The sequence below is a fragment of the Pleurodeles waltl genome, chromosome 7 (assembly GCF_031143425.1).
Source record: "Pleurodeles waltl isolate 20211129_DDA chromosome 7, aPleWal1.hap1.20221129, whole genome shotgun sequence".
NCBI classification, from domain to species: domain Eukaryota; kingdom Metazoa; phylum Chordata; class Amphibia; order Caudata; family Salamandridae; genus Pleurodeles; species Pleurodeles waltl.
In genome coordinates this window covers 1,386,295,906-1,386,313,754 of record NC_090446.1, presented here as the reverse complement: position 1 = coordinate 1,386,313,754, position 17,849 = coordinate 1,386,295,906, and the positions used below count along the sequence as shown (strand labels likewise).

The 17,849-nt window shown below is 43.8% G+C and overlaps 1 protein-coding gene across 2 annotated transcripts in view; it reads left to right on the top strand.

The window, feature by feature from the left end:
• LOC138246380 (voltage-gated potassium channel KCNC1-like) overlaps positions 1 to 17,849 on the top strand; it is a 607,134-nt gene that overhangs the window by 278,778 nt on the left and 310,507 nt on the right. For both annotated transcript variants that reach the window (XR_011194269.1, XM_069200948.1), the window contains exon 3: positions 2,314 to 3,247. Coding sequence is in view for 1 of the 2 variants with exons in the window: in XM_069200948.1 (XP_069057049.1) it covers positions 2,314 to 3,247 (934 nt within the window). In the remaining variant the exon portion in view is untranslated. The remainder of the gene's footprint in view (positions 1 to 2,313; positions 3,248 to 17,849) is intronic.

Here is a 17,849-nt window from a genome sequence, read left to right as displayed (position 1 = left end):
CCTTTGGGGATGCGAGGAAGGGCTTCCCAGTGTCTAAACAGAGTACTGCCAGGTGGATCGGCCTGGCAATCCGATTCTGTCATGCTCAAGCCGGTAAATTGCTCCACAGCAAGGTTAGAGCCCACTCTGCAAGGGCGGTAGCCACGTCGGTAGCGCTGTTCGTGGGAGTGCCCTTGCAGCACATTTGTAGAGTGGCCACATGGTCCAGCCAACATACTTTCACAAGACACTACTGTCTCGAAGGGACGAATAACATGGACACTGCGGTGGGTCAAACAGTGCTGAGGCATCTATTCTGTTAAGGTGAGCCTCTCTGGTCATCCCACCTTCCACAAAAAAGGTATGGGAACTAAGTTTCCATAATCTGGTCAAGGTAAATGTTTCTGCTTATAACGATTATTGTGGTTACTATTGTTGTAACTAGCTTGATACTTATCGTGATGCTTATGATTATGGTTATTGTGCCTATTGTTATCTTCCTGTGAAGATTGGTATACTGCTATCGAATACTGACTAAGAGTAGGATTACTCCTATTATTATTATTATTATTGTTGTTGTTATCATGATGATACAGCTAGTACCTAGTTAGACAATATTACTGCTCGCTACTCCAATTCAGGCATGGGAATCTATGAAAATTAGTTACTTACCTGTAACTGTGGTTCTCCAGTATTGGTATCTTTCATAGATTCACATGCGACCCACTCTCCTCCCCTCAGAGGCTCCCCTTATAGATGAACTTTCTGCTTCACACTTGTACTAGAAAATCTGAGGGAAACAGCCTCTGTTGGGAGTATTCTAGAGGGTGTTGACGCCTGATTGGCTGTAGCTCAAGTTTGGTTTCTTTTTATAAAAGAACATGGATAGGCTATAAAACTGCCTATTTGGGCCATTAGGGCCTAGTGTGTAACACTTACTGCTATAAGTATTTGAAGTTACTGTGAGGCTCCCACCTCCACAACGGGGATGATTCAGGCATGGGAATCTATGAAAGATACTAATACTGAGAACCACAGTTACAGGTAAGTAACTCATTTTCTTAGGTGACGATTTTTATGTCAGACAATATTTACCTACACTGTTCTGACATACAACTCTTTAAGAAGCTGCAAAGTGCCTGCTTTAAAGATAAATAAATGCGCCTTAAGTACTACAGCACCAGAGTTTTTCCACGTTTTCCTGTAGGCCCGACTGGAGATGTAATTTTACAGTAGGGAATATAAGTAACAGAAAATCACATTACCATTGCTTTTCTGAGGGCTTGATGTATGCTAATAAGCATCCCCTATGTTGTCCAATTCTGTTTTCCTTAGGTATGGAATACGTGTTTACAACTAAATGATTTAAAGTGTTGTCAACTGATAGCCAGAATTCGCTAATGAATAGGTAGTCGTTAGGAAAATCAATAAAAAAACGTGATTTTTCAGTGGGAGCCAAACCGCTGATAGAGGTGTTTTCAATGCACGAGGTTACATCTTCTGAGATGCTGGATCAAATATGAGTAAACGCTGTAAGGTGAGGCTCGCGGTTTGACTGTAGATGTATGTTTATGTCTGAGTGTCTGTGCTAATGTGGATGGATGTCTCTGTTTGCCTGTGTCAGTATATTTGTCTGCTTGTGTTTGCCTAGTTTTTTTTATCTCGGAGCGCATGAGTGGTAATTTGTGACGCCAGTACTTGTGTTTTCATTAATTTCTGCGTGGGTAGGCGATTGGTGTCTATGTTTCACTGTGCCTGTGTGACTAAACTTCTGAGAACGTGTATCTTATATTTGTGGCTGTGTGTGCATTGGTGGGGGAGGTGCTTCTCTGAATGAGCTTATATGTTTGAGTATGCTTGGTTGACTAATTCAGAATGAGTTTCTGTTCTTTTTCCATGGTTTTGGTTTCTGCAGGGAGGCGCAGAGGAAGCAAACATGGAATCATACTAAAAGGCACGCCGGAAAGACCAGCCTGTTATTAACAACAATTTAATTCATTGGGGAAAATATGTGTTTTTGGTAGTGGGCTCGAAATCCATGTATTATAGTGACACAAGCTATCATTCGATAAAATATTGGGCTGACAAGTGCAACCAGAAATCTAAGTATGCGTAATCATCTAGTTCAATATTCTGCTCTTCACTGCATAATAAAGAATCTTTACTGATCCATGCAAAGCCCTGTGAAAGTCCTGTAAAGTCCACTTGTACCACAATCAAAATGGTTGAAGGTTGTTTGGCATGCTGGTGGATTGTTTCCAAAGCCATTATTTAATGAAGTCTGTTTTTCTTTTCTCTCTTTCTCCCTCGCAACTTCTTGATTCGGCTTGGCAGTATGTTGCATTCGCATCCCTCTTCTTCATCCTCATCTCCATCACCACCTTCTGCCTGGAGACCCATGAGGCATTCAACCACATCCAGAACAGGACAGAGACTATTGTCGAAGGGAACATTACCAAGACAAACACCATTCTAGAGGTGGAGACTGAACCCTTCCTCACCTACGTGGAGGGCATGTGTGTAATTTGGTTTACTCTTGAGTTCTTCATGCGTGTCCTCTTCTGCCCTGACAAGTTGGAGTTCATCAAGAGCAGTTTGAACATCATTGATTTTGTGGCCATCTTGCCCTTCTACCTGGAGGTAGGCTTGAGTGGTCTTTCTTCGAAAGCTGCCAAGGATGTTCTGGGGTTCCTAAGGGTGGTCCGCTTTGTCCGGATTCTGAGGATCTTCAAGCTGACCCGACATTTTGTAGGCCTGAGAGTGCTTGGGCACACACTCCGGGCCAGCACCAATGAGTTCCTACTGCTCATCATCTTTCTGGCCCTGGGCGTCTTGATTTTTGCCACCATGATTTATTATGCAGAGAGGATTGGTGCTGACCGTGATGATATCACAGGAAGCAAGCACACCAACTTCAAGAACATCCCTATTGGTTTTTGGTGGGCTGTGGTGACCATGACAACTTTAGGCTATGGGGATATGTACCCAGTGACCTGGTCTGGGATGCTGGTGGGCGCCCTGTGCGCCTTGGCTGGTGTGCTTACCATAGCTATGCCCGTCCCAGTTATTGTGAATAACTTTGGAATGTACTACTCCCTGGCGATGGCAAAACAGAAGCTACCAAAGAAAAAGAACAAACACATCCCACGGCCCCCGCAGCCAGGATCACCTAATTACTGTAAACCTGACATGCAGTCGCCACACAGGAGTGCCCAGGGGGATTCATGCCCCCTAGCTCAGGAGGAGATCATAGAGATCAACAGAGCAGGTAAGGTCAAATACCTGAAAAGAGTAAAAGTATAAATTACTATGTATGCATAATTTACTGCATCCTCTGTCGATGATAAGCAACATTGCCCTCTGTAGAGACAGGACCCAAGTAGAGCTGTGATTTCAGGTAGCACTAAGAATATGCCTCTCTTACCATGGTGTACCTGACACTAACCACACAGTTTATTTTGAGCCTGGGGGTTCTCTGGTTCTCTCGCTGTAGTGTATCTCATACTAATGCACACACTGCTTCTCGTAAACTTGGTGTATTTTGTCATTTTACAAATTCAGCTTATCTTACCCTTGTTGCAGCTACCATTAGTCCTCACCGTGCTTTTCATACCGTCTTAAAACCCAGGTTTGTGTACACCATTCTTCTTTTACCTTTGTATATTTTACACATTTGTCCACCCTGAGTCTCTTACGCTGGTGTGTCTTTCACTAGGGCATGGACTGCTGTTTGTAACACAGGTTGTCTTGCACTTGTGCATATCGTGTTTCTCTTAGTATAAATGTAGTGCAGACTCTGCATCTTATACCCTTGGCGTAGTTTTAGTAGTGCGCACCTTGCTTCTCTTACCCTGACAAATCTTATATTAGTGGACACCGACTTTCTCGTAATCCTGGTGCATTTTACACATGTACATAACCTCCTTCTCATAACCCTTTTGTATTTTCACTAGTGCATACTGTGCTCCTCATATCTCTGATGTAGTTTATACTAGTGCGCACCCTACTTTTCATAATCCTGGTGAATTTTACACACCACACCCGTTTGCCTCTGTGTGTCTTGCAGTCGTGCGTACTACAATTCTCATTTGGCTAGTCTATCTCAAACTAGTGCACACACTGTTTTTCATATCGTTGGTGTTTTTTTCACACTGGTGTGTATCCTGCTTCATGTAGTCCTTGTATACCCCACACTAGTGTGCACTCTGTTTCTTACCTATGTTGATTTGTGTGCTCAGGCTCTCTGTGCTGCTGAGGGCATAGCAAGCCTATCGTACCTTGGTGTATTTCATACTACTGTATGGCCGACCCATCTTACATCTTCAGTATCTCACACTGGTGTACAATCTTACATCCATTCTTGCTCTGGTGCATATTACTTCAGTGCACATATTCTTTCTCTTTTCTCTCTGTATGTAACACTACAGCAGAACATCCTTGTTCTAATTTGCTGTATCTGACACTTTGTCTATACCATATTTTTTAACTCTGGGGAAGCTAACAATAGTTAATAGCACACTTTTCTTAAACCATGTGTCGTGGCTCAGTGTACTACAGCTTCTAAAGCAAGGCCTTTTATCCTTCCGAATTGGATAAGACTGAGTACCATTGAGTGTAATGCCAATAAACATCTGATATTGGTCAGTAGCATGAAGAGACCCATCAGACCTATACATGGAGGTAGAGGGTGTGGGGCAGACAGGGGATAGTGACCCCAGCCATGGTGGTAAGGTTGCTTGCCACTGGTGTCCATCCTATTATGGCTGTGCAAACAGGTGCAAGGACAATCATTCCCACACTTGACTCTCAGGGTAGTGAGGGCAAACATGCTTCCCAGGGAGGTAGTATGGGTGCTAGGCACTCAGAGCTTAACAGACAGCAAGCATACACAACAAAAAGTCAATGTCCAGCTTAGTGCTGGTCTTTATGTAAAATAAAATATTTTTTATCACACATCAAAACTAAATACTGCCGCCATGCACCATGATTAGCAAATAAAGGGTAGTACCTCTAGTTATGTTCACCTGCCCCTCCTTTTGCCCCCCAATACTATCTTCCACCTGGACGACCCCATCAATTATAGTTCCAGTATTCTGTGGCAGAGGAATTATTTAAGCACAGATGCAGATTACAATGTACTAATCAAAGAGGTTCAGATGCACAATCAGATCGCTTATTTTTTACTTCTGTTAATGATGTGGACAGAAAAGTCTCAAGTTCTTATTCCCGAGTCTTCGGCGTGTGTTATAGTCTCTCTGTTCTGACTTCAGACATAGGGCTGCAGTACTAGGTCTGCAATACCTGATTGTTGGTTCTGCAGAAGTGGTGGGGGAAGGGTCGTGCACAACCAATATCTTCAGCGCATGCAGTGGCCTCCCTTCATCGTAGGCCTTGCACGACAATGCAGCATGATGGAGCTTGTTGTATTGGTCACTGAATCTTTGTCTGTTGTGCCTCTCTACTTGCTGAATGCAGACTGGTCCTATGGCAAGGGACTTGCGGCCCGACCTGGCCAATTAATCGATGAGGATGCATCCCTGCTATTTGCTGCCTTGCCAGGTCGACTCATTCTACCTTACTGGTGACATGGCTTCTTCCTCTGTCAGAAGCTTCAGCACCAGCTCTCTCCTCACAGTGGCTGCCAGGCAGACACAATTGTTGTTGAATTTGTGCGGTCCTTCTTGGTGTTAGCCAATATTTTTATCATCACTATTCTGACCTACAAATTATAATGATACAGCAAAGAGTCTGCTACAAAGATATATGAGCCTTTAGGCCTTCAGCATTAAAGGTCTTCTACGTTTCCTTGTGAAGTAACTGCAAAGACAGACCAGAAGACCCATTCATAGCGTAGGTTGCTCCTGGCTTTAATCTCTTAAGTAGTATGCTTTTTCTGGGTGTTACGCCAGGAACACACTTGGATTTTCCTTCTTAACACTCTATCCTCCTGCAAGGCCGGGTGGACGTTATGCCTCTCTCAGCAGGCAGGCAGGCTTCTAGGCATTAGGCAGACCCTCAGTTTCTTCCAAAGAATGTTGAGGCTTCAGGTGATGCGCTCTAGTTATGGGAAGCTGTCTGTCAGCCCATCACCAGTCCTAGTCATAGAGCAGTCCTCTGAGTAGGCTGCAGAGCACCCCCTTCTATTGTCATGAAGAACCTGGACCTGGAGCAGAATGGTGTGATTTCTGTCCATTTTACAGCTCGGGTAGATCGATCCACTCTCTCATGCTTCAGAACCAGTTTGAGTCGGTTCCTTTTCAAATGTAATTTCCAGACAGTTCTCGAGACAACAGCGTTTGTATCAAGTGTTGCTACTCATGGCAGGCAGCAATGGGTCTGGCTGTTAGCAAAGACTACCCAAAATATGAGCACCATGAAGTGTGAACTCTTTACATCTGATGTAAGCAGTAATCGGGGTCAGACAAAAGAGCTCCTACCTAGAAAAGTCCTCTCTTTGAGCAACAGAATTTGCAGTCCCTGTCCTCATCGCCACGATCAACCAAATGGTAGAAATTAGGAAGAACTAATCAGCAGTCTTTACCCTCCTCACTTTGGACTTGATCTCTGCTTTCCAGCGACAGAAATGCAAACAATACATCATATTACTGTCTGGGGAAGCTATCCTCATCCTCCATCTTGTGCCATGCTAAAACTACAGGCATCCAAGATGGATCCGACTGGCTTCAGTACTCAGTTCTCTGTTTCATCTTAGTTCGGTTCTCTGTCTCTCTCTTCCTCTCTCTCTCTCTTTCTCTCTCTCTCTCACACTCACATACACACTCCTACACACACACACATACACACATACATTCCTACTGCCATACAGGTATCAAAAACTCACTGTACTCACGCATGCACCAAACTTGCACAAGGGATGACAACACAAGTTTCTGAGTTTCCCATAAGATAGAATTTTACACTAGGGGGGTGACTTGATCACACTACTGCTGACGCAGAGAAAAAGGTCTTGTCAAACTGTAAGTCACAAAACAAGGTATACTGTCCCCACTGTTGTGTGTGACACACCCATGACAGGACAGTAGTTCTCTGTCTCTGTGAGGGCAGGCTTAGCACCCCCCGATCACTGGACAGGTTCTGGACCTCACATTATCAGGAACATGCCTATGCCTCTGTGCGCACACTAGGTTATGATGATGCTAGGGCCAAAAGACAAGTCAGGATACCAGTTTCACATGCAGTCAGGCACCCAGAGCAGGGTCCTCACCCATTCAATGAAGGTATATTCTTGCCCTAATAATCATATAAGTGCATATCTCACATTTCAAACCCCCAGTGTATCTCAAGCTGTGCTGGAACTTAGTTTAGTGCATGTCCTTCTTGTGTTACTATTGGTGTGCCCCAAGCTTGTGCAGAGCTTTTTAGGTCGAGTATGCTAGCGCTCTGACGTGTTGTAATCTATCTAGGGGCTTTTAACCATGCTCACCTCATGCCCATCACTATCACTTGTCCATGGGCTTGCCTTTCAAAAATCCTTTATTATCATTGGTAAATGCTTTGTCCCTCATTAGAGCACTTTTGTTACCGCCTTGGCCATCGATCCTGGTACATGGATAATTGCACGTTTGCGATACGTTTGACTGCAAGCAAACTTCTTTTTCCTTTTGTGTCTCTCCTTTGCGCTCATGGCAGCTATGGCTTGCTTATGTCAACTGTTTTACTTTTCATTTTCAATTTATGTGGCAAGAAAAGTCAGTTAGGAATTTACAATGCTAATAACTCTAACTCGAGCACACGTGAGACCCACTGCATTGCAAATGCTTGTTTCCCTTACCCTTGGTCAGGACCACTTGATTTGTGTGATTCTGTGGCTGCATTGTTTTCTATGTAGTTGTGGATTTGTCATAGTTGTCACTTATTCCATCATATGCTGCATGTGTTTTTATTTTGATCACTTCCTTTCCCTATCTGCCCCAATTAGTAAAATCACCTCTTATTATTTCTTTCATCTTCATCTTATTAAGATCACTTCTTTCCCCCTTTCAGCCTGCAAAAGAATGATTTCAACATTTATTTGTTTCCTCCTTCAGTACTTTAACTCTGTTTATATTGGTCTTCCTTCCTGCTCCTTACCTAGGTTGCAGAGGGTTCAACATGTTACCGTTCTTCTAATTTTCAGTCTTTCTTACCATACTCTGTTCTGCTTGCACTGGCTTGCTATCTCCAAACACATAATTGTCGATGCTCCATGCTTGGTTCCTTTGGCCTTTTACTTGCATGGCCTACTGTTCAATCTACATGTAAGCACTGTGTTCACCCTCATTCACTTAGATTCTAACTCATTTTGTGACCATACACAAGGTCTGGTAGGCTCGCATTAGTGGAATCTCATTTTCTTCTGCTTTCCAAGATTTGGACTTCCTTGCCAATAACCATCCAGCTTATTGACAGCAATATATCTGTAAATCACTGAGTACTTGGTTTCCCCTAGTATGGTGTAGATGTCTCATCCTTGCTATGCTTTCATTTCCTCAGTGTCCAGATGTCCTAATTTGTGACAACATTCTCTGTAGATGCTGCTAGAATAGAATAGAATTTACAGGTTTCAACAAAAAATGTTTCTAGCTCTTAATAAAATAAATGCAATTGAATTGAAGCGGGAATCGGCCTTTTTCCAGAGAGGGGGCAGGGGCATCAACATGCCACTTGATCTCGCCCCCAAACTCTTTGAAGTGTGGATTCCAAATTTGGTCCAGATGCAACCCACATTTCCGGGACAGTCAATGACATTGCAGCATATAGAGACTTTTAGGGAGACAATGGTGTGCATATTTGGCATGCTTTTGGCTCCCTCTTCCTGCTGCAAGGATCAACACGGGGCTCCAACTCGGGATCCAGCTGGCGGTTTCACCCTCAGCGCCATCTGTGCTTCTTCAACCCGTTTCTGGTTTTGCTTCAGGACCAAGTTTGGTTCCGGTGCCACCTCGCTTTATGCTGGTTCCTTTCACATTGACACCAGTGTCAATGCCGCTTATTTATTGTGGTCTCCAACTCAAAGCTGACTTCGTCTTGACCAAGGCTGCACCCCAATCCCAGTGGAGCACAACCTACAGCCAATTCTTCTGACTTTGATACCTTGTCCTTACCACATAGCAGAGCTCCCACATATTTGATCTTTGGATCAGATTGAGGCAATAACTACTAAGACAGGAGTCTCCAACAGGTCGTCTGCAAGCTTCTGTTAGCTAATTGTCTTTCTTGAAGTAGTTTGCGCTCATTCCAGTTCTGAAATATGGTGTTGTGAAAAGAGACAGTGTAGAAGAAGTATCCAACCCACTCTTTTCTTTCAAAAGAATGTGCTACTTCTAGATAAACAACCTTAAATAAACAAAAGATAAAGCCTAATTTCAGATCTCTGTTTGAAAATCTTCACCCCCCAAAAAATATTGCGTCAGTTATGATGAGTCTCAAAGGTTTATTTCCTTAATATCATTTCTTAGTTCTTACTTCTTACTTCTTGCTCTCTTCCTCCCTTCTCTTGCCTTATTTCTTCCTCTCCTCTTCCCCTCTCTTCCTTTTCTTACTTCTTCCTCCCTCTCCCCCCTTTTGCCTTATAGTTCTTCATTTCCTCCTCCCCTATCTTGCCTTCTTACTATCTCCTTCCTCTTTCTTCTCACTACTTTTGTTCTTGTTTTTCTACCCTACGAAACGAAATGTCTTCATTCCTTGATTTGTTTCATCTTTGCCTCAGAGGTCTACACATGGGTATGAGGATGGTGGCAGAGAAATGTTTCTTGCAGAATACTGTGAAGTCTGCACATACCTATTTATAGTCTGCAGTCATTAAGGCTGGACCAGTTTCTCCACATCAACCAAAGTAATTTAGGGCAATTAGTTAAATAAAGATTGTCTTTCGGCCCCGGCCCTTATGAGAGTAGTGTCATCCTATAGACTGCATATAAACACCAGTGTGACACTCAACTCTCACTCTCTGATTCATGAAGAAGAGTATAAAGACAAATGTGTCCTTGTACACCATACAAATAAACCTTCCCTGACATATCTTTTCTGCATTAAATGGGGTGTGCTGACTACAACAGGACTAGATTTTCTATGGGCAGTATTTAAATAGTTTGGCTTTTTTCATGCTGGTATCTCAGCTAAATAATAAGCAGTAACTCAAGATGGTTTCCATTGATCAGAAGTTGCTCTACCAAATTGAAAGGTTTGGCGACCCCTTGGCTACGATGAGAGGGACAAATTCAACCCACAATACCTTGCGGAAAGTGGTGTGCCCAATTACAGCATGCCAGTGGTCTCAAAACACTACATTTTTCTCTTCCTCTGGTCCTGCCAGAGAGGAGGGCGCCTCTTTTTCAATGGTATTAAGGTGGACTTCAGAGGTCCTTGACCTCCAGCTTGCTACAGTACCTACATTAGTGGTCAAAACTAACGACCTGACCAAGGTTTATCAGCCTGGCCAAGCACATAGAACAGTTCTTTTACCATTCAAAGAGGCTTTAAGGGACACCTTCTTAGGCACCTGGACAAAATCATGCTCTAGGCCACTAGTCAACAGACAGGTAGCTCGATACCACAGGCCGGCACCAGGCCACCCTGACATTTTAACACTACATCCTACGCCAGAGAGTCTGGTAGTGCAGGTGTCAGCCTAAAGCCTTCCCCAGTAGTCCTCCTCACTGTGATTCTAAACGCATGGAAACATTTGGCAAATGCATGTTTTTATCGACCAGTCTTGCTCTGTGCTCAGTCACTGCCAGCTGTCTCCTTGCAAACTACAGTCATGCCTTATGGAATGCGATTAGTCAAATCCTGCTGGTAGTTTCTAAGGAGCTACAGACATATTTAGCCCAAACTATACAGGACAGCCGAAATGTGGCAACATTTATAAAAAGGTCTGGCCTCAACAGAATTGTGTGGTTGGGTCAGGCAATGGGCATGAATGTGGTGCTCCGGTGCCACACCTGGATAAGGTCTATGGGCTTTTTTGTGGATGTTAGGCATCTTTAATGGACATGCTATTTAATCGTTTCCGTCTCTTTGATAGAAAAGTGAGCTTGGCATTGGAAACCTTTAAGGAGAGTAGTACTGTCTTCCCCTTCTAGACCATTCTCTCAGTATTTTCTCCACTCTTGTAGCTATGCAAGGGTGTTCCAATTCCAGCAACACCAGATCCAGCATAAAAACATTGACAGCCATTTGCATGGCTGAGGCCACTACACCCAGAGACAGTGTTCCGGACATCAGGGCCAATGTGGAGCTCTGTAACCAGTCACTGCTCGTAGCACGGGGAAGGAGTGTGGCAGCGCTCCAGAGGCAGGAAAGTGGAGGGAGGAGGGATAAAAATTAAATTAATAAAAACAAAACTAAACACTTACCTCAGAGGGGGTGATGGAGGAATGCCTGCCTGTTTTACAGAAGTAACTGCAAGTCCTTTTAGCCAAAGAAGCCAGTGATGGGTTTCGGCCTCAGAAATAGTGTACAGGGTGCTATTCCCGCTACTTCCTTGGATGAAGAATGATGGAAGGCTTTGGCCTAGTTTAGATCTATGCCCACTTAACACATTCATGTAGAAGTATAAATTCAAGATGCTCACACTGGCCCAAGGCTTGTTTGCCGGGGATACCTGAGACTGGATGGTATCTTTGGACCTGTAGGACGAATATTTTCATATTCCTGTCCTTCAGGCTCACAGATGCAACCTGTGCTTCCAAGTGGGCCAGGAGCATTTTCAGTTTGTGGTGCTCCCCTTTGGTTTTACCAGCGCCCCTCAGGTGTTCACTAATGTGATGGTGGTGGTTGCAGCACATTTTCAGAGGTTGGGTGTAGTGGTCTTCTCACATCTCAATAACTGGCTGTTGAATGCAGGCTCACCCCACACAGTCATAGACCACCTCCAGATGATGGCAAAACCTTTAATATTGTTAGGGTTGACTATCAACATGCCTATGTTACATCTGATTCCCGTTCATTAGAGCTGTCCTAGATATGTTTCTGCCTTTTCCACCGTGGAGCAGAGAGTCCTGGACTAGGTCCGATGTTTCAGCCTCTGTCCTGGAGCTCAGTGAGGATGGCGTTGAGGCTGCTGAGTCTATTGGCCTCCTGCATCCTGCTAGTCAACTACTGTAGATGGCACATGCAGGCTCTGCATTGGGGCCTGATGTCCCAGGGAGCACAGCATCGAGGGACCCTATTGGATTCCATCCCAAATTCGGAGGAGACTCCAAAATATCTGTAGTGGGTGTGATGGATTGCAATTGGACGAGTGGCAGACTTTTCTCTGGGGGGGGGTTCTGGGTGACGTAAGCAGAGGATGAAAACCATAAATTTGTTGGAGGCCTTCCTCCGCACCTCTGGCAGCGGCTGATTTGCCAGAGCATTCCCCTGCTCGTGAAACGCCTGGCAAGGTCTCTAAGTGTCAGGGTGGACAAACGTAGACTCTGACACTTTGCGGACCAAAAATGGGAGTTACTCCTGGATGTGGTGCATTGCATTTACCACCAGTGGGAACAAACCTGGCTCAATCTTTAGCCACTGCACTGCATCCGCAATTGTACCATTTTTGCGTGCTAGAGTTCCCAAGAAGAGTGTGTCTTGGAGGCTATCGCTCGGAGACACATTTCACCTGGAGTGGAGCTCAGAACTTCTGTATGCTTTTCCACCTCTACCCCTCCTGGCTTGAGTTCTGAAGAAGATCACAAGTGAGAGTGGCCATGTCATCTTGATGTCTCTGGATTGGGCCAGGAGGTGTGGTATCCAGAACTTCTGGGCATGACCATCAGTCCTCAGATCAAGCTGTCTGTGTGGGAGGATATACTGTTCTGGACCTGGGCCTCAGCACACTGCACCTCCAAGCGTGTAGATTGAGTGGCTGCAGCAGGTCTCCTTCATTCTTTCTTCGAAGTTGTTGATTTTATTCTGGCAGCCTAATGCTCATCTACGAAATCAATGTAAACCAGGCACTGGGTCAAGTTTGTGACTTGGTGCAGCACTTGTCAGATTGACTCGCTAGAAGCTAAGCTATTTGACGTGTTGGTGTTTATTTTGTTGTTGTTTATTTTGTCATTTGCCATGCCAAGGACTTTTGTTGGCTCACTCATATGATGAGTTGATATCATCACAACCAGAAAAATAATTTTCAGAGTCAAAAGACATAGTGGACAGCTGCACAGCTGGACGGAGAATGATATCTCGGTCCAGCTGCCTTACATAACATCCTTTCCAGGGAAACCAGTGTGGAGAACTCAAGCTGCATTTCTCCTGAAGGTAGTAGCACCTTTGCCTGGTGGGCAGGCTGTCACCCTTCTGACTGTCTTCACTCTTCTTCACCCCTCGAAAGAGGGGGAGAGACTTCCTTGTTTGGACCAATAGAGAGCCCTCAGTTTCTACATTGATCATCCCAAAAATCATTGGATGGATGATCAACTCTTTATGGGCAAAGCAGTGCAGAAAAGAACCACCCCCTCCTGCCCAAGAAAAAACACATTGTTAGGTAGTTAGTGCTCTGCATAAAAACCCACTTCACATTAGCAAAGAATAAGCCATTTGAAGGATTAAGGCTCCTTCCCGTCGGGCAAAGGCTGCTGCTGCTGTGCTAGCATGTGGAGTTCCTGTACTGGAAATCTGTCAGGCTCCTAAGTGGGCATCAGTGCACATGTTCACAAAGCACTATTGCCTTGACACTCAAGTCTGTTGGACTGGGCATTTTGCCCAATTGGTCCTGAAGCAGTTTTTGGTCTGAGCCATTCCACAGACCTACTACCTGGAGGAGATAGATACAAAAATAGATATTCTGATAGTGCACCACTTAGAGTAGAAAAATAAATAAAGTCCAATTAATCCATATCACCACAAGGTCATCTTTTCTTTATTTAGTTTTCCTTGCACATAAAGACAAATCAGCCAACGCGTTTCGTCCTTAACAAAGGACTTCTTCAGGGCTTCTTAAGAAAAGTGGCTGCTGTTTCCCGTTTCGTTGTGGTGATGCATCTTACCCCATCTGGAGATGGGATACGGACTGTCATGCTTTCTGCCATGCCTCCTCCGCTCCGCCGGGTCCCTCCACTGGTTGCCCCGGTCCCGCCGTGACTCTGCAGCTTCCTGCTACACTTTCAACCGCTGGGAAGTAACTTATTCTTCTCTTTTAACCCTAATATAGCACTCATGGCCTGTTTTTCATACCAATATATCTCACACATGTACATGTTCTGCTGCTTTAATTCTGAGAATAACTCATGTGGTTCCCCACTGTACAGCCCTTTTAGGTGGAATAACTCCTTAAGCACAACATTTTCTTATTGTTTTTGTACTTTACATTAGTGTACAGAATACTGTAAGTCACATATGTATATATCTTATGTTTTTAGTTCGACTGTATATGACATTAGTTCAACATCTTGTTTATAATACCCTTATTGTATTTCACAAAGTGTAAATCCTGTGTTTCTTGCTCTGGGTGTATATGACAATAGCACACAATAGACAATGATGCTGCTACTCGTACCTATGATGTATCTCACACCCCCTGCCCACCCTGACTCTCTTACCTTGCTTAGCCTGACACAGGACATTCACTCCTCTTGTTACCAGCAGTGTATATTAGTGTATATCACATGATTCACATTCTGCTTTTTCACTCTGTTGTATGTCACCCCGGCACACACTTTACTTCTCTCGGCCTAGAAAGTGCACACCCTGCTACTGTCACTCAGGTATAGCCTTTACAAGTGCATATCTGGAGTCTTTTAGCCTGAAGCAGCTCACAATAATATAAACTCTATTTGCACATTTTGATTCTCACACTACTCTACAAATTGTGGCTCATTTTACCTAAGATACACTTGCACAAGTTGTGCTGCTGTTACTCCTCGTGTATCTCTCTTCAGTTCATATCCCATATTTCCTACCATTTACTATCTCACATTAGTGGGTATGCAGCTTTTCTAACTTCTTCATCTCACATGTCTGCACACCTATTTTTTTATGCCACGGGGTACACATCATGCTGTTTTTACATTCAGTAAAGGTCACACTAGGTCATACCCTGCATCCTCGAAATTTGTAACAATTGTTCACATGCTGCCTTTCTAACACCTTTTGTACCTCAAACTAGTGTGTATCCAAATGTTATCTTTTAACTACCTCACATTATAGTGTTTATGCCATGCTTCTCTTAAACCAGTGTTTCTCACATTATTTCACATATCACTTCTCATACTAGTGCACACTAAGCTTCTCCCATTTACAGGACATTCTGCACTATTGCACACCATTGTTATGCCTGGTGATTCTCATTCTTCTGCTTACCATGTACCATTATGGCCAGTGATTCACATACTAGTGCACAATCTATTCCTGTCATCACAGGTAAAACTCACTTTGATATATTCCTTGCTTCTCTTTCCAGGTGTATCTAACTCAATATTGTCCATTCTGTTCTCTTGTCCTACTTTTTATTTACAATTTAGCACACCCTGTTTGCTTTACTCTGCATTCACTTACACCAATCTACACCCAGTTTCTCTTGTAGGGTATTTGTATGTATAGTCATAAGCGCTGAATAGTTCTGCCCACCTGCAGGGACCCCGGAGGACTTTTCTCAAAATGTTTTCTTAAGTGTTGATGTTCGCCTTTCTTCAGGAAGGCCTGCAAAGTCACTTAAGAATGTCATTATGCAGCCTAAAGGAGAGGCTACAAGGGCCAAAATTCTTCATCCTGTTTGGTTGAAAAAAGGTCCTGTAAGGTAGATATGCATTCAAATGCATGACAATTTTGAAGATTTCACTGAAAAAGTCTTTCACAAACCTTTTTGTAATGTTACACAAGGATGAAGGAATGCAGGGCAGTGTAGCCCATGGTCTTCCATTATATAGAGTAAAAAATAAAACTGTGCCTTTAAGAGCAGATGGTCCTCTCATATCCCGTCATGCTTAGCAAAAGGCAGTTACCGCAATTCTTTTTGTAGGCTTTACTAGCTGAGATGAAAATATCTTTGAATTATTATTTTGTCTATTTGACTGGGGAGGAGGGAGGGTCACTTATGACTATCTTGGAAATACCCCTACAAGAGAACTTGAGATAAAGGTAAGAAACTATTCCTTCTCTCATAGGGGATTTCCATGTACAGTCATAAGCGCTGAACAGAGTAGCAAGCCCATCCCCCTGAGAGCGGTGGAGTAGACAAAACAATAGAGTGATATTTATATATGCAAAGAGATTTCTAAGAGAAGCCTGGCCTACTTGGGCATCTGTCCTAGCATCAGAATCAAGACAGTAGTGATTAGTAAAGGTGTGAACAGACCTCCATATAGTAGCTTTGCAAATACCTGCTAAAGGAATGTTTCTCATCAAAGCAGTCGTGGCTGAATTGCCCCTACTAGAATGTGCTTTAGGTCTGCCATCAAGAGACTTATTAGCTATCTGGTAACAGAACAAAATGCACAAGACAATCCACCTGGAAAGAGATTGCTTGGAGGTGGCAAGGCCCGTTCGACTGGACCATAGTTAATGAATAGTTGCTGTGACCTGCGAACAGATTTAGTTTTGTCTAAGTAAACATTTTTAAAACCCTTTTCACATCCAGAGAGTGAAGTGTTCCCTCTGCAGAAGTATATGGGTTTTGAAAGAAAGTTAATAAAGAAATAGTCTGGTTTACATGAAAATCAGAGATAACTTTGTGTAGGAATTCTGGCTGTATTCTTATTACTACCTTGGAGGAATGGAAAACTGTGTATGGTTCCTGAGCACAAAGGGCCTGTATCTCACTAACCCTGCGAGCTGATGTAATTGCTACAAGGAAGGACGTTTTTCAAGTGAGGTGTTGGAGAGATGACTTGTGTATGGGCTCAAAAGGATGCTTCATTAGATGTGAAAGAACTATATTAAGCTGCCATGGCGGAGATGGACGCCTAGTATGTGGAAAAACCTTCCGTAACTTTTTAGGAAGTCGTGAATGACTGGAATTTAAAAGAAAGAGGTTTGTGAAGAACTTTTCCTGTATGCAGTGAGAGTTGCCAGGTGTACTTTGATGGACGAGAATTGAAAGCCTGATTTTGCTAGCTGCAATAGGTATGGAAGAATAACATTTTCTACGCATGCTGTGGGATCTATGTTTTTGTCCAAACACCAAATGCAGAATCTTTTTCATTTTAAAGCATATGCTGACCTGGTAGATGGTCGCTTTGCCTCTCTTAGAACATCCATGCAGTCTTAATGTAGGTTAAGGTGACCATACTGCACTAGCTCAGAAGCCATGCTGCCAAATTCAACGAATAGAGGTTTAGATGTCTCATCTGACCTGAATTTCGTCAGAAGGTCTGGCCTGCATGGCAGCCTGAGATGTGGACGGAGTGACCGGTGAGGAAGGTCCAGAAACCACCACTGCTGCGGCCATTCCAGAGCGATGAGGATCATCCTGGTTTTGGGGCTGGACAGTTTGATCAGGACTGCCGGGATCAGGGAAAGTGGGGGAAAGAAATTTGTCGGAGCAGTCTATCCATAGGTCATTCCTCAATGTCCCTGGATGGTAATACCTGGAGGCAAAGTTTAAGCATTTTTTATTGTCTGCTGTCGCGACTAGATTTTTAGAAGGGGTGCCCCACATAGAGAAGATGTATTGTACGATGTCGTCATGAAGCACCCATTTGTGCTTTTAGTCTTGCGCTCTGCTGAGAGCATCCGCTTGAACGTTCTCTCTGCCAGGGAAGTGAGTTTCTGTTATTGTTAGGTTCCTGGCCAGAAGCCATTGCCTGTACCTCCAAAAATACAGTTCTGGATCTAGTGCCCCCCTGCTTGTTCAGGTAGTATGTGGTGGCTGTATTGTCTGTCTGAACAAGTAGTGTATTAGTGGTGAATGCCAGGAAAAAGGCTTTGAGTGCCAGATGAACTGCACG